This window comes from Acartia tonsa, chromosome 2, assembly GCF_053477335.1.
Source record: "Acartia tonsa isolate MP-2025a chromosome 2, ASM5347733v1, whole genome shotgun sequence".
Lineage (NCBI taxonomy): Eukaryota > Metazoa > Arthropoda > Copepoda > Calanoida > Acartiidae > Acartia > Acartia tonsa.
The window spans coordinates 35,709,904-35,730,341 of NC_137261.1; the positions used below are offsets into that span (position 1 = coordinate 35,709,904).

General features: G+C 26.5%; 4 protein-coding genes across 7 annotated transcripts in view; 2 read left to right on the top strand and 2 right to left on the bottom strand.

The window, feature by feature from the left end:
- Window positions 1-20,438, bottom strand: part of LOC145311690 (uncharacterized) — a 76,133-nt gene that overhangs the window by 31,556 nt on the left and 24,139 nt on the right. The gene's annotated exons all lie outside the window — the stretch shown is intronic.
- On the top strand, window positions 2,714-19,354 carry LOC145311686 (uncharacterized). 3 transcript variants are annotated; one of them, XM_080150653.1, is made up of 7 exons: window positions 10,257-10,447; window positions 10,821-10,944; window positions 11,249-11,350; window positions 11,636-11,754; window positions 15,875-15,965; window positions 17,684-17,800; window positions 18,851-19,354. In XM_080150653.1, exons 1-7 carry the CDS (start codon window positions 10,296-10,298, stop codon window positions 18,884-18,886), a joined length of 741 nt encoding a protein of 246 aa, XP_080006779.1. In that variant the 5' UTR covers window positions 10,257-10,295; the 3' UTR covers window positions 18,887-19,354. The 3 variants fall into 3 exon arrangements, with proteins under 3 accessions (XP_080006777.1, XP_080006779.1, XP_080006776.1); XM_080150651.1 differs by lacking the exons at window positions 10,257-10,447; window positions 18,851-19,354 and adding an exon at window positions 2,714-2,840 and having other exon boundaries at window positions 17,684-18,003; XM_080150650.1 differs by lacking the exon at window positions 18,851-19,354 and having other exon boundaries at window positions 10,277-10,447; window positions 17,684-18,004.
- On the top strand, window positions 3,174-10,197 carry LOC145311687 (uncharacterized). Its single transcript, XM_080150654.1, has 3 exons — window positions 3,174-3,730; window positions 3,940-4,057; window positions 9,805-10,197. The coding sequence occupies exons 1-3, from the start codon at window positions 3,581-3,583 to the stop codon at window positions 9,966-9,968; spliced, it is 432 nt and encodes a 143-aa protein (XP_080006780.1). The 5' UTR covers window positions 3,174-3,580; the 3' UTR covers window positions 9,969-10,197.
- LOC145311685 (uncharacterized) lies at window positions 7,782-12,793 on the bottom strand. Its single transcript, XM_080150649.1, has 2 exons — window positions 11,770-12,793; window positions 7,782-9,769 (listed from the first exon to the last, which is right to left on the bottom strand). Exons 1-2 carry the CDS (start codon window positions 11,808-11,810, stop codon window positions 7,849-7,851), a joined length of 1,962 nt encoding a protein of 653 aa, XP_080006775.1. The 5' UTR covers window positions 11,811-12,793; the 3' UTR covers window positions 7,782-7,848.

Below are 20,438 nucleotides of genomic sequence, written 5' to 3' on the forward strand. Positions count from 1 at the left end.
AAACACAGAATATCTAAATTTGAGATCGTAATAAAAATTTCTAAAAAGTCATCGAAATTTGAATTTGACATCAATTTATTTTCTCGAGTGTTTACAAAAATGATAAAAATTTCAATTGAAAATCATTTAAAGTTTCAATCGTATTTCAATATTTTGAAATAGCATTTGTTAATAGAGTTTAGTTTAGTTTTCAACCTCTTTAATAGGACAATAGGGTGTGTGGGGGGGAGGTATGTTCGTTTCGCACACCCCTCTGTTCATGTACACGCAACGGCAAAGTACAAAATAATAATTTTTTCTGTCAAAGGCATTTTAAAGCAATAGTGTGACAAAAGGCGCTAACAAATTTGCATCTAAATCTATTTGCAAAAAATAGCCTAAGATATTTGTTTCGGCAGGGAAATGGATACTTTTATGATAGAATAATGATATACTAAAAACAGGAAAATATTGATTACTAAAAGAATAAAAAAGTTTTAGATTGTAAGACAAAAATTAAGAATATATATATATATATATATATAGATAATTATGACAACATCCATTGAGGCGAAACTCATATATTAAATGGTGGAATAAACGAACATGAACATGAACACAAATATGTGAAAACTAAATGACCCCATTAAAGAAAATCTTGTCTTTAAACAATAAAAAGGGTGTACTATACAATTCTGGTAGATCAAAATATCAAGCCCTACAAACATGATTGATACGCCAAGTGGGATTGAAAAATAAATTTAGAATGTGTATTGTTGCCAAGAAAACTAATAATATATCCATGAAGAAGCAAGTAAGAAGTAGCAGAAGTACCAGTCTTGATCCTTTGACCTCAGCACTAGAAAACAGTTGAGAGTTTTAATATATCTCCGTTTTTTACTATAAGAGCTATGCAATTAAGATATTTGTTACTAGAAATAGCCTAAAACCATTATTTAGCAGGCATTAAGCACATTTTAAAGAAATGGGTTTGTCTATTTTTGACATATTTTGCTGAAATGTTTTAGGATATCTTAGATGTTTTTTGTTTTGTTATTAAGCTTCTGGTTATGAAAATGCTATATGCGATAATTTTATGAGTAAAAACTCTTTTATGAAAGAATTATTGGTACAATCAATATTATATTTCTTAAAGCTGTTTTCAAAGGTTTGAAATTGACTTTAAATATCTCTTAAAGAAGAAAAAATAAGTTGAAGCTTTTAACTGTAAATATATTTAAGTTTCCAACTGAAGGAAAAATACAATTGCTCTAAAATCTATAATTTTTGACCAACCACATTTTTTTACCACCAGGGCGTGGTATTGTGGTATAGCGTAGCTTTTCAGTGAACTAATGTCTACTTAAGCAAATGTTCTAGAACTATATTTCATTGTTTTTTTTTGTTTTGATTATAACATCAATCTTGTTTTCTAATTTAAAAAAATACTTTTTATTTGTTTATTTATATGTGATTAAGCATCAAAAAACTAATAAGAATTTCAGTGAGAATAGTAGAATTAAGGACACTCTAGTTAATAGTTATTCATACTAAATCCTCTCCTTTGTATCTGCAAAAACCAGAAAAATATTTGAAATCAATTATCTTTTATGCCGAATTGAAACTTTACATTTGGACATACAACCAGGCCATTGTTTATTGATAATAACATTTGGGTTTGGCTAATAACAGACAAGTTTTGGGAAAACAAACTAGAGAATAAAATAGTTTGAAAAAACCATGGATCTTCAGCGATAACACAATAGATAGATAGATTGATGACAAAATAATTTGTGTAGATAACAATTATTGGTTGAAATTTATGGACACTGCTGGACACTTACCCAACCAATTGAGATTTAATATAAGTACCCAAAGATTGTAATCAAACGAACAAGATAATATGTTTTTAAAACAAAGTCCCCTTCCAACCCGTTATTTGCTTTAATTCTTTTAATCCTTTAATCATTAAATCCTTCCCCCCCCCCCTAATACAGAGCAGTAAATAGTATAATATACAAATAGTAAAGATATATTTTCAAATCCTTTTTTTAAAATTATTGTAATTAAAACCACTTTAGAATAATCGTGGGAATAAATAATGGAAACCCATAGACATAATTAACCCATTTGTAATAAAGTCCGCTAATGATGGTAACAAAAATAGTTTTCTTCTATATTATATTTCAGTGTAATCAGTTTTATGGTTATAATCTAACTCCCAAATACAAAAATATTACAATAATACATCACATAACTACAAGTGTGGTAATATTTATTTTGTACGTCATAGAGATTAAAGTTTATTTAGTTCACATCAATTATCTATAATTTTAATACTTAAATTTTATTACTTTTACTTAAAAGGTGTTACAGTCTGCCCTCAAAAAGCTAAAAATTTCTTTTAATTAGGTAAAACAAAATTTTAATTTAGACTGTTTGATAAAAAAATTTTGAATAAGTTTGAATATTTGAATGTGTAAAAAAAATTACTTTTTAATTGTTTACTAAAAAAAATTTCAAAATCATACTGTAGTTTTGCTTTATTTAAAGAAAAAGGAATTATTGCTTAGATTTAGAACTCAAAATTGTAGAAATTAAACACATTTTGGAAATATTAAAATGATTAATAAGGGATTCATCTGATGGCAGCTGTTATTTCAGTAATTCTATTTGTAGGCACTCCTTGCTGGATGTGTGGTTGCGGATCATCAGCTCCTGATATTCCAAATATCCAATGAATACATTTCTCCATTTTTCAGGGAGAGAAGGATGTGCATGTTGTCTCAGCAGATGGGTGAATTCTCTGCTCTTGTTTTGTTGAACTCGTATCCGGAACAACTTGTTGACTCATCAGGCAGGTATAAGTGATTTCCCTTTTATTTTTTTTCTTTTTTTTGTATCAATAATAATTCCAAAAGCGATATATAAAAAAAATTTTTTAAGTTCTAATTGTTAATCAAAAGATAAAAATATTTTAATTTGCTTATTCATAATATTCAAATGATTAAAATGGAAAAATTTTCTTCTGTAATTTTACTTTTCAACAATAAAAAAATCTTAATTTACTTGTTACTTTTCATAAAAATTTTACTGAAAACTTTTGAGGAGACCTTAACATAAATTGTAAAAATTTCTTTAATAATAAATTTTTCTATTTTTTATAATAAGGAAAATAAACCACTACTTTTACATTATGTTGCAATGAAAAATTATATAAGAAATCAATTTAAATATCTCTTTATCCTTGTTTGTTTTGGCTTCTTTAATTTCAGGTTTTTTATTGTTACTGGTTTTCACCCAATTTCCTATAATGTTATAACAATTAGTTTTACAGTAGCCAGTGATCATACACGTCTACTAGAATTTATCATTATTACTTTTAATTTTTATAAAAATAACTTTGCATAAAATTATCTTTTTAAACTTTCAATAACTTTGCATAAAATTATCTTTTAAACTTTCAATAACTTTGCATAAAATTATCTTTTAAACTTAGCATAAAATTATCTTTTAAACTTTCAATAACTTTGCATGGTTATCATAAATCTTCCAAGAAAAGTAATATCTTTTTAATACTTTTTATAGATATTTTCCAAAAATGAGTTGTAGCCATACTGTTTACCTTCAATTTACTAAACTCATGTCTGTGTTTACTGTGGCGCAGGCGTTTAAATTTCTGGTGAATGAACCGGTCAGCGCCATTTCATATCTATCAGGGTCTGTTGACATCTCTTTGGAGACCTTAAAAGTAAACCGAATTTTATTTTAATGAATTTTTCAACTATCATTTAGTTTACACTTTTAAATTGGATATTTTTAAAATTTTCTTTAGGCATTTTTTCGCATAATTTTCCTTTAACCTTTTTGTCTTTCTATTTAAATTATCGTGCTAAAATTATCATTCTAATATTTCTCCCCAGGATTATCATAAAATTATCTTTTTCATTTTTTATTTAGGATAAAATACCGTACCTGGATGAGATGGATCTTCCCTCCATTAATTTCTCTGGCGCTATACTGTGGGCATCTTTCATTTTCAGCATCCTGCTGAACTTTTTCTTATTGTGTCTCACAGGTATTATCTAAAATTAATTTATATATGAGTTAGGGTGCTGTAGGATTAAACTGAATACGCCTTTGGTTTCTAGCTGGTCTAACCATAGGCCTATTTTCTTCATTTACAACTATCATTTCTATATTATCTTTCCTTTTCCTTTTTTTGTGACACAATTTTATACATTTTCTCATAATTCTTTTAAATATACTAAGAACAATATATCCTAGAATCAAATTTGCCATGTATAATGAGATTTGTATATATATATTTTCTGAAGCAAATCTTTCAAAAATTGTTTTATCTTCTGAGAAGTTATTATTGAAATCTTTATTTGTTATAAAAGATTGTTCTGTAATTACCCCGTCTTTCCTAAAAGTACATACACTTTCACATTTATATTCTCTATTCAACAAAATAATAGTTTGACCTTTTTTAGCTTTTTTAAATTGGCATTTTTCTGTATTTTTCTTTTCTTGCTTACACGGAATGTCTATAATTTCATTTAGACAATAGTTTTTATCTTCAATTATCTGGCCTTCACATATCCCTTTATTGTCTATAACATAATTTTTTGCATCTAGAATAAGACATTTTTTATCGAAGCAAAATGGTACTGGTATAACTTTATAAGCAGGCGATATTTTCTTTTTAAAACCAAAAATTGTATTGTTTGATACAACTAAGCTTTTAAAACTACCCATAATTTTACATTCTGCAAATAATTTTTTATCTAAAACTGCTATTTCTGAATTTTTTAATTTTTCTTCTAGCTCCAAAAGATAATTTATAATTTGAATTAATGTTTCCATAATACTGTGATTTTTTCTTTCATCTTCTAATATTTCCTTTAAGCCTTCTACATTAAATTGTTTTTTCTGAGATGAAAAATTATATTTACTTTTTTCAAAATTAGAGATTTTAGTAAGGTAGTCCTTGAAAGAAATTAATTCAATAACTTCTTCATAGATTTCAGAACTGCCCTTTTTATTATCTATTTTAATTTCACTAATGTCATCTAACATTAATATCTTTTTAAGTTTATCTTTCATAACTGATATTTGGATACCATCGCTAGTGCATTTATTAGGAGTTGAGTGGCATACATCATTATCAACACTCCTTTCGCTAATATTATCATCCCTATTAGTAAGAAAGCTATCATCTAGACTATTTACTTGATAAGATTTAAAGGTTAAATTTAATAACTGCACCATACTTTTAATTGTTTCAACCATTGATAATATTTTAAGGCTGATGTTTATTTTAATATTACTGTCTTCACCTGTAATTGTATCCAGATCCTCCAGTTTTCTTTTTTCTTCGTCACTTAGGGTGTTGATTAATATGTTGAAGCTGGATTGTAGTAGTTTATAAATTTCTTCAAGACTTTCATTAAATTTTTCTCCGAAATTGTTGGATATATCATTCTTCATAACTGAAAGTTGTTGATCTATTTTGTTGATTAGTTCATTTAATGTATTTCCAGCTTTTCCATTAGCTTCTAAATTAATTGATACGATCATCTTTCGAATATTATTATAAAAGTGCAAAATGCTGTCTTTATTTGTGTTTTCACTATAGCTATCATTGTCATTTTTATTTTCACTTTGATTAGAATTATTATTGGTGGTACTATTATCACTGTTATCGTTGTCATTATCATTATTGTTTCCACCATTCTGATTGTTATCGTTGTCGTTATTGTTTCCACCATTCTGATTATCAGAATTATTTTCAGAATTATTTTCAGAATTATTTTCAGAATTATTTTCAGAATTATTTTCAGAGTTATTTTCAGGGTTATTACCATTTTGATTCTCTGAATTATTGTCAAGGTTATTACCATTTTGATCCTCTGAATTATTGTCATCTGAATTATTATCAAGGTTATCACCATTTTGGTCCTCTGAATTATTGTCGTCTGAATTATTATCAAGGTTATCACCATTTTGATTAGAGTTAGTATTTCCTTGGCTATTATCATTATTCTCATCCTCTTGGTTATTATCGTTTGTATTATCATTTTCTCCATTTTCAGGTTGCTCCCCTCCATCGTTGCAATTTTCGTTTTCATTTTCTTCAGGGTAATTTAACTGTTTTCCTAAAATATTAAGTAAATTAGTAATCTTAATGCGTAATTCATTTAAAGAAGATTTATACATATTTTTTAGTTCCATTGGAGTTTTTAGCTGTGTATCTTTCATTAAATTATAGCCAATAATTAGCAATAACTCTTTCTTTTTATCATTTACTTGACACATTAAATACATTCTAAAATTATGAAATTTTATTTTTGCTTGTGTTGTAGTCTGTGCATCAATAACCTGTTGAATCAAAATTTGGCTTTCGTCATATATTTCTCTATAATCTGTTTTAATTCTATTTTGTATTTCTATAAACAAATTTTCAATTTCTTCGTCACTAAGTCCATCAATATTATCTACTGATCTTTTTGTCCTTGGAATAGAACTTAATATATATGTCATTGCATCTATCAAATTTGTTATATAACATGTATTATCATTTTCCACATTATCATTTGCATTGAAACCCCCAAGTTTTTGTTTGATTTCATTCCATTTGTCAAACACATTTGGTTCCCCTCTTAGTATAGACAAAAAGGGATTTTTTTCCAATTGCAATTCTAAATTTTTAAGTTCCTTTATGCCCAATATTTCTATTTTTATCTTTTCTGGTTTTCTAAAATTATCTTTTAACTTTTCGCTTACCTCAAAGTGGGATGTGCCATATATGATGGTTTCCTCTTCTCCTTTTCTAGTGTTTACAATTGTGACCAAAATTATCATTAACCATCTTATAACTTTCATTTTGATCTGAAATCAAAAAAATTATCGTAGTATTATCTTTATGTTAGAGTATTATACTTTACTTGATCTATTACACTTTACAAATACAACAATTTTATCATTTAATATCAAGAATATTTTCGTTTTTAAGACTTTAAATTTTACTATCTTTACTTCGTTTTTTCTAATAATAAGAAAAATTTTATTTTTAAAACATTTGAACTTACATATCCTTTTATCCAGTGTTATCATATCATACTTAACAAAATTTTAACTTTAAATTATCGCTAAAAATATCTTATTCAACTATCTTTTTAAAGAAAACGTTAGTTTAACTTTAAATTATCTCTGTTTAAACTTTAAATACTTTCACCAAATATTATAATTTCACAAGTAATTTTCAAATATTTTACAGGGTTATCTTCTGAATATTTTACAGGGTTATCATTTTAAAACTTTCAAATATTTTACAGGGTTATCTTCTGAATATTTTACAGGGTTATCATTTTAAAACTTCATTGAAATTTTAAATAGCTTTAAATAGAAAACAAGTATTATCTTTTTGAAGATTTAATTCCAATTAAGTATCTCCAATATTATCCTTATTATCATAAAACTTTACAAACACTTTGTCAATATTATCCTTATATACTTTTTTCAAAGATTGAATATTAAAATTATCACGAAACCTTACAATTTGATTCTTAAGTAATAATTTGCATATATCTTTAAATATGAAACAAGTATTATCTTTTTGAAGACTTAATATAGTTAAGTATCTTCAATATTATCTTTTAAAAAAAATTGAACTTTAATGTTATCATAAACTTTACAAATACTTTATCTAAAGTTTGATTCTCAAATATAATTAGCAAATGTTTTACTTTATAAAATTTTCCAATGCTTTATATTTACTATTTTAAAACTAACTGGCAATTATGTGTTACTTTCATTATAATATATACACTTATTTACACTTGTGTGTTTTGCCTGTGACGTCATTCAATTTTTTCCTTCCTCCATTTCTTCATCCATGTCATTTTTTCCTTCCTCCATTTCTTCATCTTCATCATTTCCAAGGGTAAATGTTTCCATATCAAGGATTTTATTAGCTTCTAATTGCTTGGTTAGTTGACTGACTTCTTGTTCTTTTGTTGTTATGTCAGAGCGCATTTCCATCAAATGCTCTTGGCTTCGCCTGTAGTCTTCGAGTAAATCCTCACATCTTTTCTCATTTTCCATTTTTTCTTTCTTTACTTTTTCCAATTCTTCACGCGTGGCTTTAAGTTCATCTGTCAAATTACCATTTTTCCAAGCTAATTCTTGGACTTCTTTCTCAAGGGAATCATTTGTGGTCATTTCTGTTGTCATTTTAGTTTGATTTTTTTCTATCTCTTGACAGTATTTGACAATATCTTCCAGCAGTCCAGTGTTAGATTGGCACTTATTATTGATGTTTTGTAGCTGTCTTATCTTCTCCTTTTCAAATTCACTTTCAACTTTTTTGTCATCTTTTGCAATTTCTGCTTCTTCTTTTTCTATTTTCTCCTTTATAATTTTGATTCTTTTTGCTTTGTCGTCTTCATATTCTCTTTCACTTTCTTCTTTTTTAAGGTTAAGTTTATGTTCCTCCTCTTTCATTTCCTTCTGTGCTTTTTTACATCTAATTTCCAGCAGTATCTTGTTGTCTTGATCATCTTCTTTCAATATTTCATTTTGGAGGTTTTTTATTTTTATTTCCAAGGTTGAAATGTACTTTTGCAGCTGCTTGACATTCTCTGGCAGCTCGTGGCTTTTATTTTCAATCCTCTTGAGTTTGTTGGTCAGCTCAGTTAGATTCTTACTCTTTGTTGTTTTCTTTAACTCTTCCAGTTCAAGTTCCGCTTGTGTTTTTTTATCTTTTAGAAGAGCAACTTTGTTTTCATGATACTTCAATTTTAGATCACTTCTTTCATATGCAGGTTTGAATCCTTTCTTATCTTCCTCAGTATTATTTGTTGTACCAAATATTCTTTCATTGTATTCAACTTTCCTTTGTCTAACAAATACATCATCACAATTGTTTAGCAGAATTGCCAGAGCAGTGATGAAATGACCGGTTTCCATATACTCCACCACACACCTGGCTTGGAAGTAATACTTCTGTGTGTTTTCAAGGTTGTAAACAAAGAAGATAGGTATGTCTGCTGCTTTGGTATTCCTGGCTTTTAGATTGTTTACATATTGGGGATATGTGTTGGTGTTTTCATTCAGATTGTTTCTACGCAGCACAGACATTACAATTGAACTTCTGATATGGCTCATATACTCAATATTTATCTGCTTCCCTACATGTCTTAAGTATTCCTTTACTCCTTCAATTAGTTGGAACAAATTTTTGTCACGCAAATGGATATCTTCCATGGAGTTGCCAGGAAAACTCATGATCAGGATGGTTGGTGGTTCTTCAAATTTCACATTTGATATTATCATTTCACACATTTTCCCAATGTACACTTCTAGATTTTTATCATAACTATCGCTACTGAAGCAGGAGAAAATGTCAATATCAATGATAACAAACTTTGTCTTCTTTGAATCATTTTCATTGAGTTCTTTAACTACCATTTCCATTACTTTCCTATCCATACTTTTCCATTCCTTTTCAGGTACTTTTTTGTCAAAGGTTTGTGTTTGTTGTTCTAGCATTGTTTTTACTTCCATATTTTTTGATGACAGGAATATCTTGGTAGCGCCCAAAATATTTTTTATTTCACCCTGGGTATAACCAGTTTTCTTTAGCCTCACAGCAACTTCTTCGATGGAGTCATTTGATGATTCTCTATTATCATTTTTTGATCTTTTCTTTTCGTAGGGTTTATCCCTCATTCCTTGGTTGTAGCGTTTGACGCCCCTATCCTCATCTCTGGACTGACTTCCATTCCTAAAAAAAAATATAATAATTTTAATTATTTTTAGGTTTGCTATTCAAGAGACTTTTGATGAACAAGAAGCATTTTAATGTTTTAAAAGAAGTACAAATGGATCTTTCCCAACTTTCGACAAATTTAAATCCTGATGTATCTACCCCTGTACCTTCCATTATTGTATCTTCCCCTGAAAATAACATTTTACACGTCTAATTTTTCCAACAAATTTTCCACTTAATTTTTAGCAACAATTTTTTAATACAACATTTTATCATTTTATACTTTTACTCTTCCAATTTTATCTTTCCTAAACTTTCAATTTAATTTTATCCTCATAATATTTTAAAATTAAAGTTTTTTCTATAAAATATTTTGTCATACAATTTCGCTTTTTATCTTTTTAATCATAATATATAAACTACGTATATTTTTAATTTCAGAATTTTTGCATGTCAACAGAAAAATGTATCAAGTATTATCAAGTAGTATCATCTTACTTTATTCAGGTATTTTAGTTGAAAGTTTACTTTACTTGTGAAAATGTTTAACATTAGTCGTACCAATATCTGTGAAATGGCCTGCGGCCCGCAGCTACAAATTTTTAAAGATGAAATGTTACAAGAACTAACTGTGTCTACTATTGATGTTAATTTAGTTCAAGAAAATATACAAGAATTTGTATATAATATGATGTAAGTTATCATAATGAAATTTTAAGCTAGGCATTTAGAAAATTTTGTTGATTATCATTGGAAAAATTTATATCTAAACGTTAAAAAAGATTTCGTAGATTATCATTTGAAGATTTAATCTAAGCATTTAGAAAAGTTTAGGCATTTTTGAAAATTTTTGTTGATTATCATTGGAAAATTCAAATCTAAGTATTTAGAAAATTTTAAGCATTTTGAAAATTTTGTTGATTATCATTGGAAAATTTTCCCCTTAATAGCATTATGTAAATTATAAACTTTTACTCTTATTAATTTAATTCATTATCTTAGTTTAATTAAAATTTTATCTTAAAGAATTAAAAAGAATTTTCATAAGGGTTATATCTTTGTTTAGGGTCAACTACACCCTGCAGCAGCCCCACATTATCGACGACGCTCTCGCTAGGTTTTGGGAGAGGAACCCATTACTATCTCAACACAAGATTCAGTTGGGTTTGATAAACTTATTAAACACTGACGTGAGTTATCTTTCATACTAATTTATCTTATTTTCTTATATAGTTTTAATTATCAATATTAAATATCTTTCATTAAAGTTATCTTTCATAAATTAAGGCATGGCATTAATTAGCTTGACAAAAATCTTGATAAAAAGTTCAATGAGTATTTTATAATCACAGGATATTTGAGTATTTACATTTCTTTTTGAGTATTTAATTAAAAATATCACTGAAAATTGAGCATTTTTTAATACCATAAGCGTAAGATTATTTTTTAATACAATGTGTGAAATTAATTTCTGAAGAAAAATTTTCTTTCTAGGATGGAACACTTGTCTCTACTTTGTGTACGCAGTTATTGGGTATCAACGTAGCTATTCTTCGTTACCTACTTGTTTGTTATTCCTGTGTTATGGTTTTGCAGGTAACTTTACATGAACCCCATATAAAATTACCCCTTTTAAAATGAGTTTAACATTATTACTTTTCATTTTAAAAGTGTTATTACCCTTGACTTAATAAGGGTAATCTAATTAAAGTTACTTTTAACAGATATTTCATAACTTTAACTAGCTTCGAATTAATGTTACCGTAAATCAATTAATTCAAAGAAAAATTTGCTATGGAAAATAAAGACATTTCTTGAACGTTTACCATTTTAATTTGTTCTTTTGAGGGATATCTTTGAGCCCATAGACTTTTTGTTTAGGTTATCGTTCCACTAGTCTATCTGGTGACTTTTTTTCGGTGGATACACAAAACTTTGAAAGATTACTGCGACAGAAAGCGTGCTACAGAAAAAAACCCATCTAATGAAGAGGAATTCAAGTAATAATTTTTTACCTATCATATCTTTTCCTGTCTCTATCTCTCCCTGGTTCCATTTTCTTCTCTGAAATTTTCACATTAAATTATAATTTTAATTTATTTCACATTTCAAAATAAATTAAACCAAGAATTCTTGTAAAACTGTAACTGAGATTAACTGTTTTAATTTTGAGATATGTTTGCTTTTTGAGTATTTTTAATGAACTAATGTCATACCTTGCTACTTTACTTTGGGTTGACAATTTTTTGTCCTGTTTTAAAAGATGTTTTATAAAAGAACAGTCTTATGTTTGTTTTAAAAAGATGTTCTATTTAAAAGAACCGTCTTATCTTTGTTTTTCTAAAGTTTTTTCCGTTATTTATTATTTCAATTTTAAACAGATTTTTACATTTCTTTTGCTATTTTTTGTTAATAATCTATTTAATGATTTTTTTAACAATATTCATTTTAAATTGATATATCAACTGACCAAGTGTCCCTTTTTAAAGCATAATTTGTAAAAGGACAGTCTCTTTTTTCTTTTGACTTTCTAGCTTATTTTTAACTTTATTTTAACCAATTTTTATCACCTAAGTTATCATATCTCATAAACCACATTATCTTTTATGAAGAATAATTCACAAGTCTTTCATATTTATGACTTAAGTTATTTTTTATCATGTTTTATAAACCACATTATTTTACTTATAAATTTTCCTTTATAAGTGTCCTTTTAAAAAGTTAGTCTATAAAAGGACATTCTTTCATTTAATGTTTTCTTAAACAATCATTTTAATATGTCACCCCTTTAAAATGAATAATTTAGTGGGGGGGTGTTTTTGGTTTTATTTATTTGGTATTTATAATTTTCTATCTTTAAATTTTTCCGTTAGTTGGGGGGGTGTTGTTTTTTAGTTTTCGTAGTGTTATGTGTGTAACGTTTTGATCTTTTATTTTTATCTTTATATCTTTTCCCAACATTTGTTTTAATTCAAAGCAAATTATTTTGCACTTGTATTTTACTAAAAGAGTGTCCTTTTCTTTAATTAGAGACCCCACTTTAATTTTCCTGACCCTATTTTATTTATAATATATAGGACACTTCATTTTTTAAACATTTTTTCCTTCTAACCAATTTTATTGTTTTCATGAAAAATTTTCGATTTTATTTCACTTTTATGAAACCTCATTTTTAACATCATTTTACACACAAAACCTACTCTATGGTTCTTTATGTACAATTTTTAATTTTTTAGAAGAAATGATTGTCTTTTTAATTACCGCATAATTGTTTGTATATCTTTTTTTTAGCCATACATTTTAGGTTCAAATTTTAGACTATTTTTAGATTAGACTATTCAAAATAATCAGCAAATATCTCCTATTTCAAAACTATAATTGGTAACTTTACACATTTAAAATATAATTTTGTTTAATTAATCATATGACCTCAAAACTTTCTTAAATTTTTATGAATCATATACTTTTTCAAGTGTTTTAAAATTTTTATGAATCATATATCTTTTAATTGTTTATTTTATGACCTCAAAACTTTTCAAATTTTTATGAATCATCTACGTTTTCAAGTGTTTTATTAATCATTTTATCAACTAGTGTACATTTTTTATTTAATTACCCCTAATTACTATTAGGTCCACTTTACAGGTGTCCTTTTTTTTATGGTCTGATGATTATCATTTTAAAGCATTAACACGCAATTATACGTACGTTCAATTTCCTAATTTTTTCCCACAAGTGTTCTTTTCTGTTTTAATACTTTTTAATTACCATACATTCAAATTTTTACCTTTTAATTTATTATTTTATTTATTTAATTATCATAAAAATTATCTTTTTTAGAAATTTTCATTATTTTTTCACATATTCAGCTATTTTAATATGGAAATCGATTTTATTTTTCACTTGAAATTTAAATGGCTTGTCATAGTGTTTCATCCAAAGCTTCTAAATAGGGTTCTTCTTGAATATCCGACAGATTATCATTTTCATCTTTTTGTATAAAGATTTCTTCATCTGATTCACTTTCTATATTGTCAAATTTTTCTTCTGTTTCTTTAATTTTCGTTTTTATTCTTGATCTTTTTGATTCCATATTAGGTATATCAAAAATATTGCTTAAATTACTTAAATTAATGCCTCCAAACATCTCAGCTATATAATTTGGGAGGTTTAATTCTGCAATTTTTTCAAAATTAATTAACTTTACATCCGCTATATGCCTAGTTATAATTTGATTACTTACTGTTGATTCTAAAAGTAAAACATATTTCTTTGTTTTTATAACTTTATACAGAATAGTTCCAAAAATTGGTCTATATTTTGCACCATAACCACTATCATTTAACTTAATAATGACATAGTCATTTATTTTAAATTTGTGGTCAAATCTATTCTTGTTTTTCTTTAATATTACCTTCTGTTTTTCTTTTATAATTCTATTTCTACATTCTTTTACCATATTTAAAAATTCTTTATGGTAACTTTTTAATTTTTCTTCTAGATCAGAATTTACTTTAAGTTTATAATCAAACAAATATTCTCCTGGCTGTCTTATATTACCATCCAAATTTTTCACTGATAAAAACATAATGTTGTATGGGGTTAACTTACTATTTCCATAAGGTGTATGATTCAGCATATATGCTATTATAGATATAATATGATGGACGTCCAAGTATTTTTTATTTTCTCTAACTACCCTTAAAAGATAGTTAATTCTTTTCACCGCTATTTCCACAAAGCCCCTAACCTTAGATTTTAAAGCAGAGCTTTCTACCATTTTTATATTTAAATTTAATAAATATGTTTTTATTAGTTTAGATTTAAATAGCTGGGCATTATCACTTACTAAATACATAGGTAAATCAAAAGTACAGAAATGGTTTGTGAGGCAATTTCTTATAACATAATCTTTCTTTTCATTTATCACATATAATGAGATATAATTACTGTACACGCATTTAATTACTAGAATTGCGCTGGGTAATTTTGATTTCTTTTTTAAATGGCTTTCTATTATTGGAAACTCCAATAAATCAATATAAATGGTTTCATTAGGCCTTTTACTGTTAATAAAAGATGTAGACCCCTCTTTATATTTATGTACTAATTGTTTGTTTGTTAAACAACCCATACAAGAATTTGTCAAATTTTCACATATCATATTGGCATATTTTTTATTATTTATATAATAATTATCAAATATATAATTTTTTAATTTCTTTTTACCAATATGACCTAAAGAATAATGAAATAGGCATATGAATGGTAAAATTAGTTTTGTAGGTAACAAAATTTTCTTATCTATGAATTTCAGATCCATAGGATTTTGATTAGGACAATTTTTTTCTTGTAACTGTAAATTCACAAAGTCCTTCGTGTTCATAATGTTATTTAATTTATTAATAATATGTCTTCCTGGATCCGGCAATTTTAAGGCTTCTTGAATGTTTTTTATTACTTCTTTTGCTGGATAAATATCTTTTTTCCTTATCATTCGCTTTAAAGGTTTATCATAAGATTTTTCTTTTATCCTAGAATTTTGTTCCAATGATACTATTTCTAACATTTCATCTTTATATACTGGTTTAAATGTTTCATTAAATCCAGTATTTTCATTTTCTCCAGTTAATCTTGAAAAGATGTCAGCAAGATTTTCTTTATCTGTACAATGAATAAAGTAGATATTATCGTTGCTATACCAAGATGTAATTCTAGAACTTAGGTTATCTAATTTTGTAGTTTTCTTTATAAGTTTACTATTATTTAAGACTGCGGTAATTACATTACTGTCTATCAAAATATAAGTGGGTCTGTTAATAATATATGGTTCAAAATGCATTAAACATAAATATAATGCCCACATTTCTAGAAAAGCAATTCCTAGCTTTTCAGTACCTTTTGGTACTGCTTTGGAAAAATACCCCAAAATTTTTATAAACTTTTTGTTTTGCTCGTAGGTGTTTTCTTTTATTATTTTTAAAAAGTACGTTTTTAATTCAATTTTTTTCATAAGATCTGGAGAAAAATTTATTGTAGTTATTTTGAACCGTTCTGATTTGATTACTTTTATACCATAGTATAAGTTTTCTTCACAATTATACATTATTAATATTTCAGAAAGCTGGGATCCCACATTAAGACCGAGGTCATGGGTGTTGTTAAACATATGGATACTGACATCCAGGAGATTCGCAAAACCTGCCAAGAGGTATGTAAATTCATCTAACTTTTCTTCCATGTATTTTTTATCTATTTCTGTGTATGACTTGCAAAATAAATTATCTTCAAGCCGTTTTAATGCCATTTTTTCAGTTTCATTTTCCCGTATTGGAAAAAACCCTTCAAAATCTGTCAATTGACAGTAAATAAAGGCTAAATTCATAAAAGCTTGTATATCATTTGTAATTTGTGTTTTGTAATTTAAAATTTTTGCTGTTTCAAATAAGGTTTCCACAAAATTATCTTTACAAGTTAGTATTTGGAGATCTTCCCCTTCTTTTAAAAATTTCTTTTTATTTTCTTGTGTGAACTCAAAGCTTTTTATTTTGTGTACCAAATCTTTACAGGCTTCATTCATATTTAAGTTTAATAACACCCCTCCTGTAGAATAGAAGCTGCTATCACTAAACAAAATATTTACACTATTGGATTCTACAGTGTCTATTGATTGAATTTCTGTGTTGAGCTTTTCCTTAATTATATCAAAGTTTTTCTTTAATTCATCATCAAAAGTAAATGGTGAAAGTTTTTTGTATAATTTATTTAACGCTTCATGTATTTTTAAACTAAATATATTTCTATAATAGTTTAATTTTCCCAAAAACACTTGTAGTTTCTTTAATGAGTCAGGATATGTCATTTCTGTGATAGTTTTTATCTTTTTATCAGGAATACAAAATTTTCTGTTTTTAATTTTATATCCAAGTAGCTCTATTTCACCGTTGTCAATATCTATACAAGTATTAGCCTTTTCTGGGGATATCTTTACCCCAATTTTCTTTAATCTTTTGAGAACATTTTTTACCTTACAGACATGATCCTCTAAATTACCATCTGAGAAAATTATAATATCGTCTATAAAGACAATTATATCTTTTATGTAGCTAAATTTTCCATTTTCATCTAAATGTAAATATTTTAAAAAGGTTTGTACAATAAAAGCAGGAACACAATTTAACCCAGTTATAGCTGTATTAAATCTATATACTCCTTGGGGGAGTATAACATTGAATAGCCCCGTTTCTTTCGCCCTCTCCGAAAGGGGAATACTATAGTAGCATTTTTTTAAATCAAAAGATGACACATATTTGGATTTTGTTATCATTTTATTCAATAATTGTTTATAGTCTGGGAGCGTAGCAGCTTTAGATTGTTTAATACTTAAATTTGCATTCCTCATGTCTGCTATTATCCTTGGTAAACCAGTACCATCATTTCTAGTTTTTACAGTAAATATAGGTGCTCCAAAACTTTGATGTGGTGGCGCTACTTCAACTAAATTATTTTTTAATAATAAGTTAAAAAAATTGGTTACATGATTTTGGTCTTCAGGTGTCAAATTGTATGGTTTAGTATTTTTTACCATCTCACTTTTTGTTTCTACATCTAATTTAGGTATATTATCTGATAATCTCCCGCAATCAAATGTATGTCTTGAATAAATTGATTCATTATACAAATATTCTGCTATTTGATAATTACCGTCAGCATTTCCAGTTTTCATTAAAGCTGCTATTTCTTCCACCGTTAAATTTTTTATTTCTAATAATTTTGTTATATCCACACCACTAGAGTGGTCAACTTTTTCTTTAAAAGCCTCTATAAATTCATTTTTACTATTAGAGTGGCTCATTTCATCTGTATCTATATCTTTTTTATCTTTAATTATCTTTTCTTTCATTGATTTTACAATTTTCTTTATTTTAGACCATGAAGTTTGTTGTAATGGAGAATCAAAATCAGGAGAACCGTCGCCGATATGGTCCTTCGCAGGATGATCCAGATTCTGCATTAAAAAGGCCCCTGATAAGCCACACTGCACAGGTATATTTAACCTATTTTTTACTCTACATATCATTTTATCTTCCACTATTTTATCTTTTTCTATATACACAGGTAAGTTTATATTATTTTTAATTACATAATCTTTCATTTGTTCACCATTTATAATTTTTCCCACAAGATATTTTTCTTCTCTAGGTTTAAGCTGTAATTTTTGTCCAAAAAATAAGCTGGGTGTTCCTTTCATTGAAAATTCTAATTTTACAGTTTTATTTTCTTTGTCATATTGTAGTAGACCTCCAACTTTTTTGAAAAATTGTCTCCCCAGTATAAAAAAATCATCAATATTATTTGATATTCGAATTGTTAAATTAATATTTCCATAACCTGGTAAATTAAATGGTATTTTATACACTCCTATCACATTTATTGGATTATTATTTTCTATTCCAGTCAGTGAAATGTTATTTGGACCAGTGTAATATTTTTCATAGTCAGGGATATAATTCTGAATAAAATCCTTGGAAACAATATTATATTCGCTACCTGTGTCTAACTCAAAGATTATCTTGGTATCTTCAAAAAATATTGGGAAACAGAATTCTTTTGCTTTATCTATTTTTACTAATTTTGTTTTAAATTTTACTTTATTCATTGAATATTTCCGTTTATTCTTTTTATTTTTATGATATCTTATCTTTTTGTACTTTATCTTCTTTTTTATAGTTTTATAATTTTTTTTTTTATTTTTCAGCCAATTCCATATTAATAGTATCCAATTTATACTCTTTTTGGTACAGATATATGAAATCCAAAAGGTTCCTAGATTTAATACAATATCTATCTTTTTCTCCATGGAACTTATCATAAATACTGCTATCATAATTATCCACATAATTATAATTGGGCTTTCACTATTTTCAACAAATTTTTTAAATTTTTTCATAATTTCTATTTCTTTTAAATAATTTACCGTATTTTCTGACTTAATTTTGATATCTTGAACCCATTTATATCTCTTGGTTTTATTTATAATAGTTTTTCCCCATTGTTTTAATTTATTATACTTAAATACTTTATTTTGTAATTCAGGTATACTCGGACATTGAAGGTTTGACTCCCAAGTAATCCAACTATTGGCTGGAAAAATTTCCTTTTCCTTCAAATTACACGTATCTGGTTTTAATTCATCTATTTTTTTCATTATTTCTACATCTTTTACAGAGAAAGTAATGTTACTATAACTCTTTAATTTTCTTTTTATTGAATTCATATCTCTTTTCAAATATTTCCTTATCTGAATAATGAAAGTATCTTTGATTTTATTAGTTTTATTTAGCTTTATATAGAAAACATTATGGTTTATATACCAATGTTTGGATGGTTTAATTACCTTATATTCTTTTTTAACAATTTTCGCTTCTATGCTTTTTGACACATTGCTGCTTGTTATTTTATTTCCATGCATTGTTATGTAATTTCTAACAATATTGTACTTGTTATTTGTTTGAATAATTTCTTCGCTACAAATATTCATATTGAATTTTTCATTGTTTGATTTTGAACATTTATGATTAAAATATACATTTGAATCTATTTTTCTTTTTCTATTTATTAAATTGATACAGGATATTTTATTATTGTCTTTCTTGATTATATTTTCATCGCAAACAGGTTTTATTTTTATCCATTTTATTTTTTCCATTGGATAATCATTTATTTTATTCAACACTAATGGATGGTTTTGTCCTTGTTTATCATTTTTAATTTTTATTAAATTTAAATATTCTAAAGATTTGAATCTATTTTCATAATTTTTACATTGATAACACCTGTACTTTAAATTAAAAAGGTTCAAATACCCTATTAATTTACTTAAACACTTGTGCATCATTTCATTTTTTATCATATTAATATATAATTCATAATTAGCATAATTTTGGCCTAATTTTTTATAATTATTATCATTTACTTTTCCAACTATAAGTTTTTCTGAAAAACAACCATTTTTTAGCTCTAATTTATTTTTTGAGTCATTTTTATCATTAATTAATTTTTCAACTTTTTTATACCATTTTTCATTGAATTTATTTTTTATTGGTTGTTTTTTATTTTCTCTAAAAAATTGACCTTTAGGCATTCTTCTGGGGTATGGTGGTATTCATATTTTTCGGCCGCTTCGCACCTTTCACACGGTTTAGAAACCAATAGTTTCTTAAATATTTCACAGTTACTATCCTTATGTTGGCCCTTACATTTAAGACAATTTCTAATTTTTAGTTTTTGCTGATTTTTTTGTCTTTTATTTTCATCGGGATTAAATATACACTCGTCTTGAGTATGATAGTTTTTCTTACATATTTTACATTTTTTAAATGGCCTAGGCTCATTTTTTACTTTTAAAACATTGGAATCTTCATCTTCTTCATCACTACTTGCAGTAAGATACTCCTCCTCTATTTCATAATTTATTTCCGTGGTATTATCATCCTCTAGTTCATTTTCATCTATCCTTTTTATTGGAACTTTCTTTGTCATTGTAGTTTTGTTAACAAATCTGAGATATTTGTTTATTTGATCCCTATTAAGCAATATGAAATCATGGAGTGTTTCACTATTAAGATTTCTACCTAATTTAGCTTCTTCTATTCTCAAAATAGATAATAATTGAGTTGGTAGA